Source organism: Diachasmimorpha longicaudata, chromosome 13, assembly GCF_034640455.1.
Source record: "Diachasmimorpha longicaudata isolate KC_UGA_2023 chromosome 13, iyDiaLong2, whole genome shotgun sequence".
NCBI lineage: Eukaryota > Metazoa > Arthropoda > Insecta > Hymenoptera > Braconidae > Diachasmimorpha > Diachasmimorpha longicaudata.
In genome coordinates, this window is record NC_087237.1 from 2,763,559 (window position 1) to 2,785,114 (window position 21,556).

The 21,556-nt window shown below is 39.6% G+C and overlaps 1 protein-coding gene and 1 long non-coding RNA gene across 15 annotated transcripts in view; one reads left to right on the forward strand and one right to left on the reverse strand.

Moving 5' to 3' along the window:
• LOC135168479 (3',5'-cyclic-AMP phosphodiesterase) overlaps window positions 1–21,556 on the reverse strand; it is a 78,811-nt gene that overhangs the window by 13,160 nt on the left and 44,095 nt on the right. For 5 of the 13 annotated variants that reach the window (XM_064132702.1, XM_064132700.1, XM_064132706.1 and 2 more), the window contains one exon: window positions 570–755. In XM_064132702.1, coding sequence (XP_063988772.1) covers window positions 570–755 — 186 coding nt within the window. Of the gene's footprint in view, window positions 1–569; window positions 756–1,548; window positions 1,672–2,760; window positions 3,197–5,279; window positions 6,302–13,329; window positions 13,539–17,842; window positions 18,286–21,556 lie in introns of those variants that run through there. The other 8 variants (XM_064132699.1, XM_064132697.1, XM_064132696.1 and 5 more) reach the window with 5 other exon arrangements.
• LOC135168497 (uncharacterized) lies at window positions 3,179–4,110 on the forward strand. 2 transcript variants are annotated; one of them, XR_010300049.1, is made up of 3 exons: window positions 3,179–3,319; window positions 3,406–3,897; window positions 3,973–4,107. It is a non-coding gene; the product is annotated as an uncharacterized LOC135168497 (long non-coding RNA). The 2 variants fall into 2 exon arrangements; XR_010300048.1 differs by having other exon boundaries at window positions 3,194–3,323; window positions 3,973–4,110.

Consider the following 21,556-nt stretch of genomic DNA (forward strand, 5'->3'; position numbering starts at 1 on the left):
ATAGAATAAAAATAAATCAATTGTGAGAATTTCCGCGTATTTTCCTCGTCATTCCCCAAAATAAAACGAAGCGGAAAACAATTATGTACAAAAATAAAGTAATCAAGCGACGTGGCGAGTAAATGTTGTTGGTAAGTCGCAGCGAGGTGCTGCAGACGTCCTCGATTAGAGATCTCCAATATATTTCAGAACATTTTTGGTTTTGCGGGGAGGAGACTCATATGACATACACGGAAAAAATATAACGGGAGAAAGCACCACGTGGGGGCGTGATCTCAAGTGAATGGACATTTCTAATTTTTACATAATAATTGTTCAGGAATTTTTGTTGAAATTTCAAAGAATTTTTCCGTGTATATAATACAGTCCAATTTGAATTGTTTCTCGACATCGTCGCGTCATCGGCGCTTGTGGGTCTTGAGGCTCAACGAATCGATAGTCATTACGAATATCCCATAATAAAAAAACATCCGGTATCATCCGAATATCGCGACTGTCAGTAGGTGGTGAATACATTAATGACACAATTTCAATTGTATCGACATGCTTGATATTAACAGGTCTGTTACCTTTCACTGGCAATTGAGCTGTTCCTTGACATGGACTTGGGTGACATTTCAAAGTCACTGTCGCTCCGGTAGAGAAAGCTTTCTCTCCTTTGTGGCAATGTTTGTAATACAAGACCGGCACTGGGTGACGCACCCCCGCCACCGCTAGTGCCACCCTCCAGGGCTCCTCCATTTTCAACATCGAAACTGAAAATCAGAATTTTTTAATTAGTATATGGGGTCGTAATTATTGATCGGGTCAAATGCGAGAGAATAATTTTTTTCGTATCACTACATCAACACGAGTATTACGATATTTTTTCGAAAATTCCGATTTATTTGCACAGTTGCGCTTTGCTGCATTGCTCCTTCCGGTTAACAATCAACAAATTCCCATATAGCTGCGCACATACGCGGCAACGATTGCGGTTACGCAAGCCTTAGTCATTTTATAGTACCAACGGAGAAGAGCCTCTCTTGTCATTCAAGCGATTAAATAGCCCCTCGTCTATTCTCGATCGCAACCACTCTCTTTCGCCCCAATCGCCATTCAGTTCCACTGATCAACAAAATCACAGTGTCAACCTCCCCCCGGCTCCTGCATCAAAAGCCCTCGATTCAATCAACATCCACAATCCACATAAATACATAGAAAGACATAAATAATTCAGAAATTGACTGTAAATTATTAACACCAATTTTTTGGATTTTTCGCTTGGGATTGATTTTAAATTGTCCGGATATTCAACGTCAACTGGGGCCCAGGTGAAAGCTCTGACGTACCGCAGTAAAAATAGAAAAGCTTTCGCCGGGGAAGAAATACTCGTACGTGTGTATAAAAAATGTTAAACGTTAGAAATAAAATTAAGTACTGAATACATCAACCAGTCAAACAGATGATCGTTTCCAGGAATTTCTATGGAAGAAAAATATTGAATCCTAAAACAACCGGAATTCCCTCTAAGAAGTGATTTATGGTGCACAAAAAGCTAATATTTACCTAGTTTTTGGATCGTCGTGCTTGAGCCTCGTAAAACTGTACGTGCTTGGGCTCATGTACACCGCAAAAATGTATATGTACTCAAATAATGCCAAGAGCCTAGTCAAACACAAACTCGATCTAACAGAAGAGAAATCCCGGAGCTACGACAGACTCCACCGCCCATTATCGTAATTAAGGACAAGAAAATAAAGAGCGGGGAAAAAACTTGTCTGTCTACAGGGGCACGAGGTTCCCCTTCGATAAATTACTGATGCCTGTTCCACGCTTCGGTGGAACACAATATCTTTGTGTATTATTATTGTGTAACCATTTCTGACATGATGATGGAGACACGAACGTCAGTTGCTGGTGGCGTCAAGCCCTATTAAATCACCGAGACGCCCTTCTCTCTCTGTCTGTACGATTGATCAAGTCTAGGATAAAATATTCTTCCAAGTTTCTCTGGCTTCTGTTTGATAGCGCTCAATCGTTGCGAAACAAACTTTCCACGAATTAAATTATCAACTAAATTGCGTGTGAAAAAGTTGAAAAAAAAATCATGAATATTCAGCGTCATTTGAATCATGTTTTGCACATAATTATTTTTTTAGGCCTGGTAAAGTTGTGAATATTCAGAGGTGATGTTTACGAGAGAAAATTGCCGATAAATTTAATTTCAGATTTTTAAATAAAGGCCCAGCAACACAAGGTCAGTTGCTGAATACAACATAAAATTTAATAGAACAGTCACGACGGAAAGTGCTATTTAATTTAATTATTTCAACGAGTTATGCTTTACCGGATCATAAATTATTTATAGAAAATGTTCGCCATTAAAAAACTAGCACTCCATAAACTAAAATGTTCCAATGAGAGGTCTGAGGGGCTGCAAAAATAGAAAAGCATTTCTAGAATAAAAATCTGCATTGACTTCTTGTGGTTTCCATCCGATAACAACTAACACTTATGAAACAAACTTTCCTGGAATGAATCGTCGGAGATTCCAGTTTTCCTATAAAAAAATCCCATCTCTAATTTTCCTCAAGACACCCAACGGAGTACGTGTTTCAATAAAATCAACTGATTTAAAAACTACTGTAGTTTTAAATAAACAATCATTGTTAGTTTCGGGGAATGGATCAGAATGGCCCGGACTAGCCCCCGAATTAACCCAAAAAATATATTCCACTCCACCAGCGACTAAATTGAATTCTTCTCACTGAGACTTACGGAACAGCGACGTAGAATAATCTGGGATGTGTTTTGGCCCTGGTGAGGGTCGATACACAACCGCTGTGTCTCCTAAAAGAGGTCAACGGAAGTGTTATCCTCACAGCACCTGAGTCTCTGTGAGATACCCGAGAGCTCTGTACTTCCGTTGGCACGAGAACCGCGTATTCGTTCATCATTCAATGGATTCATGATCACTCAATGACATTTGATCACATTCGATCACAACACAGACACAGCGTCGCATCACTCCGCCGTTTCCGTACGATCACAAAGCGCTGAGATATCACAATAAATACGACTACATTGACACAATTCGGGAACAGTCGTAGGAATGCGATCAGTGGGTAGCGAGTGGCTGTCCAGCACTGCTCATTAAATATTTAAATTATTCTACTGACGATGGTAGACGTAATAGCATCTCCTGACGACTGAAAACTTGTGAATTAGTCGCGTGCCGACGTGATACTGCACGAGTAGTTGATTTGGACTAGTACGGTATTAGCGGCCGAAGACCAGTACGAGCCGGTGAGGCTTTCAAACGTCAAAAGCCCCGCAGGCAAGTGTGTATACAGTCTACGTATCAAATATCAAGTTTCCCACTGTGTCACTCACTCCCACCCTCCGGTGGATTATTTTAATCAGATTTACAACGATTTCGCTGGCATCGTGGGTGGAACTATAGGCGGAAAGAATATATGGGGATGAGCGAGACGGGTGCGGATGCGAGGAGATAAATTATTATCTGCTAGACATCTTCCAGGAATCTCCAGATGAATGCGAGAAAGGTCCCCGGAAGATGTGATTGGTGATCGGAAATCTCGTGTAGAAAATTCCTCGTCAGTTGAAGACCTTTACAATCGCTCTATCGATGAAACTATTAATACATTGATTTCCGATAGTTTCCAATAGTCAAACAATAATCTTATTTTGGAAGCTCACGATTAGTCAACATTTCGATGAAACACCGGTGAATTTTTTATTTCCAAATGTTTTCGATTGCGTTCGTTAATAAATTTATGTTAATTTCTTCCGCTCTGAAATGACGTGTCTAGAACAATTTATTCAAATTAGTCATGAAACCGTTCAATCAATACCGCCCAACCCCTTCCCTCGGTCCTTCGCCCTCAGAAGTCGGTAAGGAAGAAATCTGGCAACTGCTGACAGATCGGGTTTTATCTGTTAACCCTAATTTTTCATTCTCCCTATCAGGTATTTGCTGGCGATAGTGGATATCTCCCTGAAGAGGCTCGTGATTAACCCACCCCTGTCTATAACTCTCCAGTCGACAATTCGATAACTGAAAGATGATGAAGCAGAGAGGGAGGGAGCAGTGCTGCCACCGACATCAAACGACAGAGACTAAAAAAATCACTGTCGATAAGGAAGGATTTTACATTCGAGAAGAGCGTCAGAGTCCTGTAATCGATAGTTATCAAACCAGGATTGTTGGTTCATTGAGTCGGAAGCCGAATTAACTGTATCGATAATAAATTCACTGAATGCTTACGCAAATAATGAACTTGCCCCCCTCTAATGCCGATAAATCCTATCGATATCGATGAGTTTATCATAATTCCCGTGCTCATTGTCCAGGTGTACTGATAAATCCAGGAACTGAACATGATGAATTTCAGACAATAGTTGGAATAAGTTACCCCCACTGGGGGAAATGGGTTTCCCCCAGTTTCCAATTACAATGGCGAATTAACAATGGCGACAGGAAAATTAGTAACAATGGAGTGACCGACAAGGGATAATTTTGCGGAGAGTTGAAACCTCATGAATTACTGTCAATGGTTGGATGTATCAAACTTGTAATTATCCAAGTTGCCGTTGGCAATAGTCAATAGAAAACTAGCAGTGAAAATAACGCTCGTGTCAGGAATTCAATGTGTAGACAAGTGTTTCGGTTTCCACAGCCTGTGGGCAACGGTTGCTCAGTCAAGCGAATGTTTCTCCGTTCTCCGAAAACACCAGCTCAGGTGAGCGAGGTAATACAGCAAGACTTTATGAACCCGGTCATTACCTGAGTGATAATACCAACCATACAATCTCAACGGTAAAAAGTATGTGGCAATAGCAGGGGATGACGAGGACAATTTCCCGTAGAAAGACATTTTCCCAATGAAGATTTACTAAAAATTGTTTTTGATCACCAGGAAGACCTTCTGATCCTCCTGTGATTCTTCAGGAATTTTCAGTTAATTTTCACCCCACAAATATCTCTTTTTCTAGCCAGGAAGAACAGAAAGCATTAAAACAGTCATCCTGAGTCATGTGTCCTCGGTGATGATTGCTTGATGCCTCCAGTTAATCATAAAAACCGTCCCAAGGTTAAAATCATACAGACGACGTGTGCAAATGAAATTCATCAACTTCAAATACCCCGTAATGTCGTGCAGTTCACCCACTCCCACAGGAAGACAACCTCACCAAAAGCTACAACAACAACACCAACAACACCAATGAGGGCCGATGAATCCTCAGCACAGCGGAAATTTCCAATCGCTACTCACTGTAAAAAGACCTCGGATTCACTTCGTGGCAAGACCAACCTCGGCAATACAAGTGCCTTATTCCTCCTCGCCCTGAGACTCTGGATGGAGTAGTTGTGCTGGACATCACCAGGTGGTAAAGGTGAATGTGGGCTCAAGATAGTGATCCTCCTGTCGCTGCCCCCCGGGCTTGTCAGTGAAAAAACACTAGGTGGTCCCGATGACATTGGATCATCATCCTGAGGTAAACTGAGATGTAATCTTGGTGCTTTTCTCTCAAGGGCTGTACTAGCATATAATCCCCTTCGTACTTCAGCATTCAAACTCTCCTCACGTCTCATCAAATTTTCACTGCTTCGTGATTCCGAGGCCATACCAATTCGTCGTTTCGATGTAAACGATGACGATGAACTTGCTGACGAACAGCTCAGGAAGCTGCGATAGTGATGATGTGATTTTGATGCTGTACCGAGGGTTAATCCAGTGGTGCTTGATGTAGCAACACCAGCTGGAGTTGTGAGTGACTCTAGTGACCTGGAATCCTCTCCATAGCGTTCATCAGCACTCAGAAAATTTCTGCAGCCTCGCTGGAGGCTCTCCATTGATCTAGCTGCTACCTGCTGGCCCCCATTAACTCCCAATGTTGCACCAGGCAAGCGCTTTGTATCCGGCTCGTAATCCTCCTGGCTGGAGCTTGATTGTGGGCTTCTGTTGGATGACAACAAAAATATCCGAGACATTGGATTCGATTGTCGTCCTGAATCGCTGTCCTGGCTTAATGAACTCGTTACCCGAATTCGAGCGACTGTCGATGATTTATCATCATCCTCTCGGCTGTCGGAGGACGATGTCTTTCTCTCTTGATACCTGAAGCTCTTGGAATCACCACCATTTGGTCCCTTCGACACATTTGCCATGGCTCCAGTGGTCGGAGGTGCTCCGCAATTGTTGAAAATTCAATTTAAACTCCACTTGAACGATATCAGAACTTTAAACGTGTCATCTTCCTATCGATTTGAATCTCGGCTTTCTACCTTGTTGAGCTGTAATTTGAGGAATGGGGTAGTTAAAGAGGGAGGAGGGAGCCTGATAATAAAATCAACCCACGAGCACTTGGAGTTTTTTTATCGCTAGCGTATCGTCGTGTTCTTTCCTTCCGTAGGGGAGTGAAGGGAGAGGGAGGATCATGTGGGGATTTAGGGGTCATAGGCTGATGGATAGACATCTACTTCACTCCCTTCTTAAAGTTTATCCTATAATTTTGGAAAAATGAAAACAAGCAGTGGAGGTAGTTAATGGTACTCTGATAACATCCGACAAATTTTTCGGTTGTAAGTTTTCCAGCTTCTGATTGGTGGGGCATCCAACTACTTCGATAATGTCATCGAGTGATGGAGCGGTGATTGATTGGTTGAATGATTTCTGAGAGATCATGAGGAGGAAAAAATTTCTACGCGGGAAGGATCAAAGTAAAGCTAGGGAATTATCTAGTTCACCTAGTGGAAAGCTCAAGATCGAAGCGTTACATACTTCATCACGAACTGATATCATATCATGATCAGCACCGGAGAGTGGTCCGATCAGAAGTACCACGCGGGGAGTGGAGGGTCTTCATTGATTTTTTTCATAATTTACATGTTGTCTTTGGGAAATGTCTGAGTGAGCAAATTTTCCAGTTCATATTTTTTTTACTGAGGATCATTCGTCTTCAGGGTCAGCGATAGGTTGTCCGGTTTTTGGAGACTTGAGTCGGTCATTTATTGAGACTTTTGAGGGAGAAAAATTGAGAAAAAAAAAACTGGTATTCAAATTGAGATTCTTTGGTCGCAGCACTGGGTGTGGGCGAGTCGTTAAAATGACGAGGATCGTTGTTGTTCCAACTTTAGCTTTGTCGTCTGATGTGTTGATAATGGCGGCGTGCCATCGGTTTACTGATTCACGCAGCAAACTCTGGGGTTCAATTGTGGGATTTTTTACATCGATTTTATAACATTGTCGGGAGTGCCAAGTTAACTGGTGTCTTTACAGTCGTTATTGGGCGAGTGGTGGGTGGCGAGTGATCCGGAGTCATGTGCCAGGTAATAGACTTGGGAGTAGCGCGAACGGTTTTATTTAAATGCGTTTGAAAATAATGCGTTCAAATCAAATTGTGGGGGGGGGGGGATTGCAGTAAGAGAGTTGATCGAGCGGAAAATAACATTTTATTTAGAATGGGATGATGACATATACGATGCGGATCATAAAGCCCCGATGGGCCAATTCAGTCTAGTGATGTCCCATTAAAAGCCATCGTCAAAGGTCGTCATTCTCGAAGTCCCTGTCCACTAGAATTAATTACGAGACTCTGAAGATTCGCTAATTATTTTCGCTAACATCACAGAAGAGCTTAACAAATGACGCAAAATAACAGGAATCACAATCGAAAATGACTTTGCAAAACGGAATTCACAGATACAGTTCAACACAAGAGTTGGAAAATCAAAGGAAAGTGGAAAATGTCAAAGTTCCTGTGGCTCATGAGATAAGGGAGGTTTTATACGAATACATTTTGAAACAAAACACGTGGGGAAGGGTGTTACGGGAGTCTGGGTGGAGCTGGGAGATTGGCCATTGATGCAGGCAGCTGGGTTTATACCACGAGCCAGGATGAGAAGGAATTTCCTCGTATTTTCTGAAGACAATTGGCATTTAGGTCAGTAGATAATAATAGGAGTGAGGTTTTTTTTCTCTTTGAGAAGATAAGTCCGGCGAAAGTTGTAATTTAATGGACAAGTTTTCTCAACTTTGTTAAAATTTTCCGTACGTCAATTTACATAATTAAGTTGAGCTTTGTCAGAGGTGAACATTGAACTAAACCTAGTGAATCCGTAGTTGATGCGCTTTTTATGAAGAAGTTTCAGGGGATTATTATTCCGGGAAAGAATGAATTTTGGTTACCGCAGAGAAATTATTGAAGAGATGAGTTTCATGGGAAATTTTATGGTGGTTCACGTTGAGGAAATAATTAGCTGCGTAGAAAAATCTGGGAGTGTTTGATGAGGGGGAAGGATTTATTTGATGGGGATTAATTAACTTCGCAGAAGAAAATTTAATGTCTTTGGTAAAAATTCAATTTTCAGTCGGATGGCCGGACGAGGAGCTTTTTAGGCACCTGTCGTGGCTCTGAAAAGTCCGCTGCACACCTTGTGGTGGAAAATAGAATTCGATACTCGGAGGAAAGTCGATTTTGACTCGGGGATTATATCGGGCGCCATCGGCGCGATTTTTCACTTGACTTATTTCAGCGCTTGCACCTTCGGCGTTTCGAGTTGGGAATTAAAATATATATCTCACGATGTTGAATTGCGATAATTAGTTCACGAGAGGGAAATCTTCGGAGCTTCATTGTTTAAAATCTCGGAAATCCTTCCACTCTTTAACTTCTCGTGCATCTTCTAGGGAATTAATTAAATTCAACCTGCCAAGCACTACTCACAACTCGAGAGACTCCGAGTTTTCGTAATGGGCCCTGTTAATAATTTTACACTGCAATTGCTGGTAGGATTTTGGAAATTCATGACATGTTTCCGACGTTTGAGCGGAAATTCTAAATTTCTGTTTAATTGTTCTGGCATAATTTTTCAAAAAATGAGGAATTTCAGAAAAAATTTTTAGTAAAATTCGAAATTTCCCTGAATTTTCAAGAAATTTCAGTAAAATTCTTAGAATGTTTTCTGGTCCTTGAAATTTCAAGAATTTTCAACATTTTTTCCGCGCGCTAAATGCAGATTAATGCAAAATAGATAGCGCTGAATCGGAAATGAGTTGACTTTGATCTCAAAAGAGCCAGTGGAGAAAAAAAAATCTGTTTCAAGTCGAGAGGACATAAAATCTCGGCAAATGAACGAGCTTATCTTAAAGCTGACGGACTTCTCAAAACCGCCTTTCGCCCATCACACGAACTCCCGAAATTTCTCCTTCCGCATGACGTGCGTCAAAAAGCTTTTGATCCATTTCACTGAAAATACCGCGGCTGACCACCACCGACGCAACAATACCCCAGGTTTTCACCTTTAAATACGGCCATTGGAGACAACCCCAGAAGAGTCACCCAGAAAGGGTTAGAATTGTAGCAACTGAATATCCTGAATGGTATTAACCTTGTTTACGAGGAGGCAAAGACGGATTGCCGCGGCATTTCCGTTGCGGCACAAACAGAGCCACTAACGCTTTGCCCGTTGAAACTCAATACTAGTGCCGACAGAGGGATAAAAAAAATATGAGTAACATCTCCGGGTGGATCAGGAGTTTCAAAGGAACTTTCTCCAGTTGTACCCGCAGTTTATCTCAATTTCCGACGAAACATCGTGAAGGAAATCGCGGATTTAAATCGAATTTCTATTCATTATTGCGTTTCTCGTCAGATTTGAAAAGTTTTCTTTTAATAAAGGGACAAAGTTTTTTAATAAAGCTCTACAATATCAAATAAATTTTTGAGTAATTGAATTCATTCATGAAAAAAGCAATTATCCACTTATTTTCTCACATATAATTTTCCAAGATGGATTAAAAATAATTGAATTGGAAATTAACGTCAAATATTCCCCGAGTCCGTTGTCAATACCACCCTGTCGTTCCTGGGACATTGTCCAGGTCAATGCACGTCTGATCTTACGTAATAAAAACCACTCCCCTGTTATTCCACTCTCTTTCTCCACTCCTTATCATCCTTTGCCGCAGTTGAATTAAAAATTTCCGCATTTTCCTCGGTCGAAAGCCTGTCTCGGGTTGAATTCAATTCCTTTTTCTCTCGAGTATTTTCATTTGATTTTATTTTTCATTATTTTATTCTGTTGTCATTTCTCTTCTACCGCTGTCATATTTCAGTTTCAGGGGGAAAATACAACTGACCGGGCGGTGAGGGGGCGAGGGGTTGGATTGCCACAAGCGACAGCATTTGAAAATACCAGAGCATTTTCGTTTCACGATAGCGTCGAGGGCTGAAGTATGAATTAATTAGCTCCAGGGAGAGATGCTAAATAATTATACTCACTTGGAACTTTCACCCAGTGAGTCTTCCAAGACAGGGAATTATAAAAAATAAGGAAATACAGGGAGAAAGCGAGCGATCCAGTATTTCAAAAATAATTCCATGAGGTGAGGTAATTTATGGAGAGAATTTATTGAAAGAAGAGCTTCTGGAAACAATTTTCATTTTTTAAGGGAAGCTTTTGTAGGAAGTTTTTTTGTGGCGCTTCATTGAATTTTTAGTTCCACAAATATCAGGAATCTTGTGTGATAATCTCTGTGAGACAGAATTAATAATTTTTAAATAGAAATTGTAGCTGACCTCCGGTTTAAACGCTTTATATTTTTAATTTAATTAATAAATGCACGTGAGTTATTAATGTTGGGATTTCAAATCCCTTTGATGCTCAATCATTCATGCAATCTATTATTCACCCTGAAAAATCAGGAGTTTTGAGGCTTGGGGTTAGCTACCAACGTAGTCGCGCTACTTCAACATTCCTCAGTCGAGAAATTCGCACTTGATCGCAAAGTGTTCGTGTTTACGACTTCATGGAATTCTTTAATTTACGATTTGTCGCGGAGACTCGATATCCGCCGGCTCGAGAAATAATTTCCCAGGTAACAATTGGCGATATTTTTCCTCAAGCCGGATGATTTTGCGTGCGCGATAACCGAGTAAAAATGAATAACTCGTTGGAAAACGTTATAGACCTGAGTAACTACGATCGATTGGGGGGAAAAAATGAGCGAAGAAGCAAACAAACTAGGTCGTTTGACAAACTTTTCATCGGGTGACGTTCACAAATGCGTTTTGTGTGATCTTGGAGTGGTCGGGGAACAGCATTGATCCGCCACATCTTCTCTACTTGGACGGATAAACTGTGTTGGTTTGTAAAAGCCTTACATGTAAGACCAGCCGATACGTAAGACTTGGCACCTCATTTGCTGCAGAGAAAATAATAGTAAAAATTTTTCTGGCGTTTTATAAACGTCAGAGAGTATTGATTCAACGTTTCTGATAGTCCAGAGTATTTTTTAATAAAAATATATATGAATTAATTAATGATGATTTTGATGCTGTCATGTCGTTGATTTTAGACTGCAATTTACTTTTAATACACGAATTTCCCGGTAATTTCCAGATGCAACAACGTATCCCCCATTAGAACATATCATCAAACGTTCAAACCACAGCAATGGAATTGACATATAGACAAGTTGTTATTCAACACTGATAACTCACAATTCAACTGATAATTTAACTCGAGAAAACTCGAGTTTATGATTAACTGAAACAAAAGGTCGGAATTCTATTTGCGTAAATAGAGATTCACGTGTAATTATTAAATTGGAATGAATATCCGGGGAGTCGTCGATAATTAAAAGGAATGTTGCATTCCGTGTTTTTTAAGCGAATGAATAAAATGAATAATTCCGGATGAGAGCGATTCTTTATAATTGGAGTCCGTTGTACTGGAATTTCGAGTTTTCCGTTACGGAATATCAAGTACTCTGCAAAAAAAAAAATCTAATTCTCGTCAAACTTGTTTCAGTAAGACAATTCGTAGAGAGATTTTCACTGAAAATATTTGCTCGTCTGAAATGAATTTGATTAGCAGAATTATAATTCATTTTCCGCGTGGATATTCTTCTTCGTGGATTTTGCGAAAATCCACATTGTTCGCATTACGTCAATGAGGGAGAGTTGGGTTAAACGAACCGTCTTTGATCGTCAATAACTCGCGAATGTCAGAGTGAAAATTCCCGATTTTTTTAGACCTTCAAAATGAGCTCGAGTCATTCATCCCATCATTCGGTCCGGAAATATCAACGAAAGAAGCTCACCGGCTGAATGAGGATCGTTGTGCATGTGGGAGAAGGTTCGACGGTTGTCATCAAATTCGTGAACTTCAAGGATCAGATGAGCTTTCCAATAAACGTCAGAAGGTTCATATGACAAATGACTGTTTAAATATTTTAAACATAATCATAGTTCGTTGTAGATAACCACATAACTAGTTAACAGACCCTGAAGAAGGGCAGATGACCTTTCCCTCAAAAACTCGAGAGAACTCTCTGGTCAATTGTCGATCCCCCAAAAGGGTTCGACGACTCTGGTGACCTTTATGAATATCTCGCCCATTTACTCAGAAATTCAATTAATAAAATCCCTCGCAGCCCTTAACGAAACAAAATTCTTTTACCGTTCATCCCCTCGCCCCCTCAAATAACAGTGGCATTATCTATCGCATTACACGAGTTCGGTTATCGATCAGAATTAAAAGCCTCCCCCAAACAAGATCTGGTTTTGATCACATCCAGCCCCTCTTTGAGGATCCCCAGTGTCTATCCCCTCTCCCCAATCTATTATATTTGTATTCCCAGGTACACCGATAATGCATGTACCGTACACATGGCCATCGTTAGAGACACGATTTGTGTCAAACCACATTATCCATTATCAGTTGGAGGTCTGCAGGGGTCATATGCAACTACATCACCTGCGTCACTAGAACTTGTCTTGTCATCGGTCAACATCAGCGCGTAGATTGCCCGCCCGTAAAATCCGTAATGAGTGAAAAAAAAATTTCAGTAATTACCGTAATTCACTTAAAAAATGGCGGAACAGTCCTTCCCACCCCCTGCACTCAGCCCTCACTTCACTCGTGATTAGCAAAAAAAATCTAGAAGAATGTTTCATCACACGTAAATTTTTTAGTTTCATCGCAGAAAAAAAATTCCCTCGAGTAAGAAATTCCGAATAAATAACCCTTGTTTATTTACCCCCTCCCCCCCAGTCTCGGCCAATTTACGTTTAATTAAATGTCCCAATGATGTACCGACTGAACAGACGTATTTTTTTTTTTACCTCAAACGTTAATAATAGACACGAAAATTCTGATGACCCGCATTCACATCCCCGCGTCGTGCCCTCGAAAATGTTAATTAAACAAATATTTTATACTCTCATCTGTCACAGCTCCAAGTGCTCCAGTGGGTTATTCTATTACATCACTTAACCAAACAATCCGAAATAAATTTTGATAGTTGTTATCCATACCTGTGATACTATAATAGCAGATCCCCTAACACACTGACACTAACATTCTGTAAATATTACGTAAAAAGACTTAACGGCGAGTGATAAAAAATTGAGTGATAAATTTACGGAATAAATGAGCGTAAAAAACTCGCGTGGAGGGATTCTTAATAGGTTTTTTTTTATGATTTTCTTTGTTCTGTGGTCCGCTCTTGTTGAAGCACTGCGTTGTACTGAGCAAGGACCGAGAGCTCGAGCCGACGCAAGCTAGTAGTGGTGTACAAAGTCCCTCTCTCTCTCTCTCTTTGTCGGTCACGCCGTGTCACAGGGCGCAGCCTAGGCCCAATAAAATCTATCTCTCTCGTTTTGCCTCCTGCATTTTGTGCTTGCGCACCGAAAACCCTACGTGGTATCACTTCCGCTCGACATTCCCCAGGTTTGAGCCTACTCTTTATCCCACTGCATTCATATTTTACGGGTCTTTGGAGGCATTGACGGGCAGAGAATGGGCGGGGATATTAGTGGGCTTCGATTGGATATTAAATTGTCCATTATTTTCAGATGGCACGGGTAAAAGTGATTTATTGGGAGAAATAGCGGCGCAGAAGAATTTTCCTGCTCAGGATCTTCCAAAGGTATCGGAGGACTCATCGGGAGATGGGTCTGAGGGATGAGGAAGATTCTTGGTGTTGGATTTTACATGAAATAAATAAAGAACAAAAGTCAATCTTATTCTCTTCTGAGGGTTGAGACATTTTTATCGGTTCGAATTGTGAGAAGTGGGAGGTATGATATTTAGGCTTGATTTTAAGTGTGTAGACAAAGTGGAATGAATAGGACTCTTTGAAAGCATGTGACTAGAAGGTCCTGGGTGTTGTTTCCCTTTGTAGACGTAGTTAGTTCCTCTAAGGAATCGGTATAGTGTAAACGTGTCTTCCGAGCATAATTATTTGAGTTGAATAGTAAAGAATAAAAGAGTTTAAATTACTTATTGAATTATTATTATTTCTTATAACCCATTTACAATAGTTGGGAACGTTTTCTATAAATTTTGGATCATTAGATGTAGAGAGCACTTGATGCATAATCGGAAGGTCCCGGGTTCAAACCCCGGTCTGGACTATCCATTTTTTCAGTAATTTTTCTTGCAAAAATCATATGGAGAATTATCCTGTTCCCCTTTCTACCTCATCCAAAATCCTATCCAAAGATTTCCTTTGACGTCACAAGAAATGTGGAACGCTATATAAACTTCCCGTTTTGATGTTTTTTTTTTTTCGAATTCTTGTCAGTTGATGATCTTTCAATATTGAGATATGGGGAAAAATTGATAAATAAATGTAGCAACACAATCAATTAGATTAAGTAGAACTCTTTATTACTGGCATGAGAAGGGCACGAGTGACCTAGAGGACCAGTGTCAAGAGACTAACTTTTTACTGTATGAAAAACCTTTACTGAGGGAAAAAACAAGATAACGTTTATGACTCGTCAGGACAGAGATTCCTTTGAATAATATATCTGGTAAGGATTACGATGCTCTCGAGGTTGGAGCACAACAGATCATAAATTAGTCCTTTTCTGGAGACCTTCAAACACATCATAAACCTTGTCGAGTGATTTTTGAAGATAAACAGAAGAGCTGTGTTATAATTTTCTGACATTCAAGAATCTTCGGAATAATCTGTGGAAGATTTTCTCGTAGAGTTTGAAAAAAGATTGGGCAGGCAGATATTGTTACTCCGCTCCCTCTCAAACTATATTTCAATGAGGTGGGGGGAGTCCACAAACGCTTGGAACATGTAACGATACGTAACTGAATTTCATAGTAAATTAAATTCCCATTATTTTATGAAATTAATCTTCTAGAGGAAGAGAAAATTTCGGTAAACACCACATCATGTGTATTTTTTCCTCTTTTATAGTGTAAATTCAATATTGAATAATTAAATTTGGTTTGCAAAGTGGTCCTTCCAATTAAATAGAGAAAAGTGGAGCGAAATGGAAATAGAAAACGGTTAATAATCCACTTTTACGAAAGGGCAGGATTGTCCCCAAACTTTTGTCTCTGGGCGCCACATTTTTAAGAGAATTTTTCTCCCCCAGATTTATTTTCTGACTGGAGAGTACTTTTGCTAGGATTTTGATTAAATAGTGAAGTCAGAACAAAGCAAAATCACGCCTTCCCAGAGTTCAATAGTTTTATCGCGCCCATCTAGGAAATTACTTTTGAAATATCAAGCGAAAACCATTCAAGTGTTCATCCACGACTGTTGGTATTGAGAAAGCATGTGCGGAATGTTCAATTCAATTTCTGCATTCAAGCTTTTGTGATGATGAAAGTTATGGAATTTCGGGTGACTATTGTTTGAAATTTCTAATAATTCTTTGCAATATTCAAAATCCTATGTTTCGTAAGAAAAATTTTGCATAAATCTCCCGAGCCAGGGGACTAAACATTAAGAAATAGAATATTTCCCTTTATGAAGAATTCAATAATATAAAAACGATTTGACTATTAACTTTAATTCTTTATTATCGCACACAGAAGGTATATCTTTCTTGTATGATGTCTCCAGATCAACTGACTCTCAGTGACCAAAGATTTCACACTCTAGACCCATTTGACAAAAGGCCCTGTTGGATTTTTCATGAAATAAACAGAAAACAAAAATTAATCTTATTCTCCTGAGTGTTTATACTTGAATTGAAAAACATTTTTATGGGTTGGAATTCTGAAAAGTGTGAGGTATCATGTTTAGGTTTGATTTTAAGTATGTGGACAAAGTGGAATGAATAGGACTCTTTGAGAGCATGAGACTAAAATGTCCAGGGTGTTGTTTCCCTTTATAAATCTAGTTAGTTCCTCTAGGGAATCGGTACAGAGCGGATGTGTCTTCCGAGCACTATTATTTGAGTTAAATAATAAAGAAGGAAATAATTACAATTATTTCCAGGATATTATTATTTCTAATAACCCATTTCCAATAGGCCCTTGTCCATTCATTCCTTTCTATTTCTCTCTGGTTCTATTCATTAAAATCATTCTAAACATTTTGGTACTGTTTGGAGAAAAACTATAAAAACTATAACATACTGAGATGGACTGAAAAACAGCTATAGACAGATGATTCACTTTTGTCCACACATATCAAGCATTCTCAATACTCTTTTCAATAAATTCCTCTCCAGAATCCAATACCCTTGATTATTCCAGGAGTAAAAACCTTAAATTAAAGCATCAAAATTAAGACAGATATTTACCTACACTATTTATATTTCCTGTTTTTCATCAGTGAACGTGTGTGAGTAGAATGGCAATAGCCACCACGTCAAGTTGCGATAATGAGAGGATAAGAGGAAATGAATATTAAAGAGGAAGGATCGAATCAGAAATTCATAATGAAAGGATCGGAACGGGGTCATTCGACCGATTTAGCGAAGTATTTCCTTCCCCTAGAGTGAGCCTGCGTCGTTCCCTCGGTAGAAGAACGAAAGACGTCCGGAAAAATACGGAAGCGATTTGAGAATGAATTGGGCAAGAGGGGCGATTTATTTATCGGATATATTTATTTATTGATTGGACAGAGGCGATGCTCGATAGGCCGGCTCTCCCCGAGAAATTGCATGAGATGAATTGAATAATAGACCAAAATCACAAGTACAGTTTCTAGTCTCTGGGGGAGGGGAGAGATTGATAAGAAAATTCAATGGGGGCGGACCGCTTCAATTGAATTTGTTTCGGACACCCATGACAAGTGGGAAATTTTTTTTTTTATGGGTAAACATCGAAAGACGTCAGGGAAGAATCCAACGAGCTTCAAATATCGGTGACATATGCACGATAACCCAGTGACAACTTGTTAACCCGTTAACAGGTGTGGATTAATCACCTCCAGACATTTTCTTCATCGTTCTACCATTGTTCCCATCTCCCCAGGTGTCTTCACACTGATAATTATCCCCACGTGATGCCCATTCGTGCGGAACAACAGAAAATATTCCGGAGCGAAGCGAAAAGAGCACTGAAGTGGAATTCGACGGTTCCAAAGTTTTTAATGAATATATCTCGGCAGCGGAGGCAGATAGCGAATTTTTTCTCAGAACATTATTTGTAGATCTTGACGCCCCCCACAAGAAAGGTTCTGATGATGATTTCGATATCTCCCAGTGGTTAGAAGATATTTCGCGAAAAAGCGAGGTGCCTCGGTGGAGTATTTTAGGTTTGAAATTTCCGCTTCAGCGCTTCGTGAGGATAAAAAAAAAATTATAAATGCGATAAACGCTTGGAATGCCCATCGGTAAGCTAGTGATCTTGCTGGAGATCCTCGGGATAACCCCTGTCAGCCGGGACATCCGTGATTTGATAAGTTCGGGATGGCGACACTTGTCCGACACTGGGTACCTCGGGGAAACCTTCTTTATCGACACGTGAATTATTCCTCCCCCACCCACCCTGATTTGTCAAGCCGACTGACCGATAAATGAATCTCGTCCAGCTGCTGTTGTCCAGGGAAATAATCAAGGGACTTACCGCACTTCATGGCCGACAACAACTGTCCATCCACGTCTGCGTCTCTTATCCTTTCGTTTCATAACTTCGGCTAGACTGAGTCTCTCCATTGCGATCTCTCGTTGTCACATGAATAAAAAATGATAAAAAAATACAGGAGTCACGGAATAATATATTCCCAAGGCTCGAGTCACGTACGAATCCGCGGAACAACTCGGCAATATTTTATTTCAGTCCCCGGACGATTTTCAGATTTTTAATAAATGTTTTTGTTGGCCCGTTGTGAAGACGAAAAGTTATCTGGAATTTTAGTATTTCTATATTTGTTGATTTCATTGAAGAGACACTCCGAACATCTCGCCACGACGCACCACACGAAACTGAATGTCATATTGTATTTATAGTGCTACTCGAATTATTTTGAAACTGTGGCTTTTCTCACGTGTCTCGTGTGTCTATTTCTATAAAAAAAAAATTTCATCGATTTTTTTTCCGCGAAAATGATTGAACGAGAAATAATGTGCGAGCGAATGGGGGGTCTCGACATTTCCCCGGGGACTGATCATTACGATAACATCGGAGAAAACTCGTCTCGTGACACGGCTTTCGGATATTCTGGAGAGGGGAACTTGTTACTTTGTAATGACGATGAATATCCGATGACTTTCCTGAGTATTACTCGGTACGTGGATGATACTTTTTTAGAAAATTCGGAAGCGCAATTCTGGCAGTGAGGCACCTGCGTATGGCGAATGTTGCAATTTGGGGAGGTGGGTGGGTTAATATTAACTGGGGGATTTTGAACTGTCCAAAATTGTCGCGGATTTTTTAGAATATTTAAAACTGTTTTCTTAAAAATTTTTTCGGGTTAAAAAAAATTGTGAAAGGACCTCAAATGAGGTAACAATTAGCTGGTAATTTAATTAATCAGGTGAGAATAGCGGAAGTAATTTAATGGAGAATATTCGGCGCAAGAAAATTTCAGATTTTTGAAAAATCTCTTTCCTTTGATTTTTTCATTTTTCTCAATCGAAAATAAAATTATTATTTAATTTTCATTATGACCAGTTGGTCGTGGGAGAGCTACGTATCAGCAAAAGTCATTAATCTCGACAACTTTGTCCTCGAATTCCGATGATTCGATCGCTAAATTAAACTAGTTAATTTTACAGTCTTCCGGCTCTCCCGAACTCTCCAAAATTGTCTCTTAGTGATTTTTGGGGATTAAAATAGAAACATAATTGCGTAGGACGAATAATAATACGGAGAAATAAAAAACACGTAATTAGCCAGGAATTTAATACCCCGCGGAAAAGCGGTTTCAAATTTCCTTGAAATTGCCCTCGATAATCGTTTAATTTCGAATTTCAAACCACGATTTCATTTCCATTGGCGCTTCTATCTCAACACTGCAGAAAAAAAAATTGTTCCTATGTGAGAATATTTGATGGAGTGGAAGGGATTTCCTCGAGGGAAATTAAGCAATTTGATCGAGGGAAATTCAATATCCTTCAGAAAAATTAAATTTTGTCGCGATCATCAGGAATAGTCCTTGAGAAAGTTCAAGCGATATACGACAATCATCTGATTTGCGAGGAGTTCATTAACTTATTGATTCATTTACTCATTTTTTAATGATTTCAATCCAAATAAATCGCTTAATCTCCAAATTAACTCGTCGTTTCCACTAAAATTCGTTATTCCGCGAAAATAATAAATGTTTTTGTATCAAAAAAATGCACTACTCAATAATATTAACTCCATATCTCCGGGGACTCACACAATTCTCTATGGAACGAACAAATTTACCCCAGGGACTCGGAACCGTCTCACGAGAAGAATAACACCAGCGAAAATTATCATGTTTTCATGATACCATTATTATTTGTTCACAAGCAAATCGATTCACCGCTACGAAATATCTCTCCACGGGAATATATAATTTGGCGGGAGAATTATATATTCCACGTGAGAATACTTATGCAGTGGAGCTGATTTACTCGAGGGAAATTAAAGAACAAGATAAAAGAAAATTTAATATCATCTTCATTTAATGTTAATATCCTTTTGTTATTCATCTCCCCATCATCATCAGTATCCCCGGATATTATTGAACAAAATATGTCACGTAGTTGATCGTTCGGAGGCAATATCCTCTCGTCGATTGCCATCTAAAAATACGAAAAATCCCTTGCGACGGCAATAACGTTGATAGACTACCAAAATCACTGCGTTGGACATATTTTTCATAGGATAATATGAACCACTTTTTTCCCCCATTTATTTTTGAACTAACCGAGGTCACCGCCGGACTGATCCAGTGATTCAGTGTACTTTGGCGTGGACTCAAGCATTCAACGAATAATTAATGATTTTAACGAGTAGCCGAAAGGAAAATCTTCAAAGAGGCCATTACGGCTTTGAGGGGGTAGTGGACGTTGTAAAATTATCAATGTCAACCAGGAAGTTATTAAATCTTTTGAAAGATGATCGCGAGTATTCGAAGCACGACTTCACCTTAAAAAAATGACAAGAGAAATAATAATAATATTAACCGAATATTGACCTGAATTTGCGACGGATATTTATCGTTCGGGTTTCGTCAACATTTGTTTGATATTTGCAGAATTTTTTCTGAATCATCGCATTAAAAAATCATTAAACTCTCTGATAAAATGATTTGGATTTATTGATTTACCCCGTCATCCGTTGATTCGCTGTGTTATTTTGCGGTTGACTATCGTTCCATTGCGATTAATCTGCCGCACAATCTCCAGCGGCTTAACGTTCCACTCCCGTCGCCCTTGACATTTACACTCTCCCCTTGCAGCCCTTGAGTGAAATAGTGTGTTTCAGGACGAGTGCCGGAGGGATTTTAAGTCGCCTGGCATTGTCGTCTGAGCCGAAGGCGAGTTATAAACGATATTTATTCGTAGTGATCTTCACTTTTTGGAGTTTGAGGAAGAGCCACTGCCAATCCCCGGATGACATAAAGTGAATATCCGCACGGAAATAATTTTTTTTCCAACTAGTAAATTTGTTTTTCCAGTACAATTGGTGAAATTCGAGAGTTTTCACAGTTTCAGCTCTGATTCATGTTTTTAAAATTTTTTTCCGCTCAATAACGATTTCTTCGAGATATTTTTTTTTCTTAGGCTGCACGATACCAGGGAAATACATAACTCGAGGTAATTCCGCCCCGATTTCCATGTCTTGTTATTCAACTGCAAAACCGACTATTAAATTATTGTAATCAATGGAATAATACATTTTACACTTTTCCATATTTATCCACTGATTTACATGGACTGGAATTTTCCAATCTTTTTCTCACGCTGTTGATACAAGTTTTATATCATTTTTCCTGGAAAGTACAATTTAAAGGAATTACCGAGAATTGCAACTTTCGAAAAATAAAAGTTTACGATTTATTCGCGCGGAAAAAAAGGGGGGAGGGATAATTGCGAACAAGCTGATGGCTGCAGTGAAGAAGAAATTGAAGTCGAGGGAACAGTCTCATTACAGAAAATTTAATAACATTAGAGCTGCGAGTGGGGAATGAATAAAGCTGCAAACAAACCACGGGAATTATTGAATTTAACATCGCAAAATATTTGCTCTATCAACTGCGAGTGTTTTCTCAATAAACACTCGCTCGGATCGCGTGGAGGGTGTTTACAGAGAAAATGAAAATGATTTGAGGATATACAAATAGCAGAGCTTTATTTTCTCGGT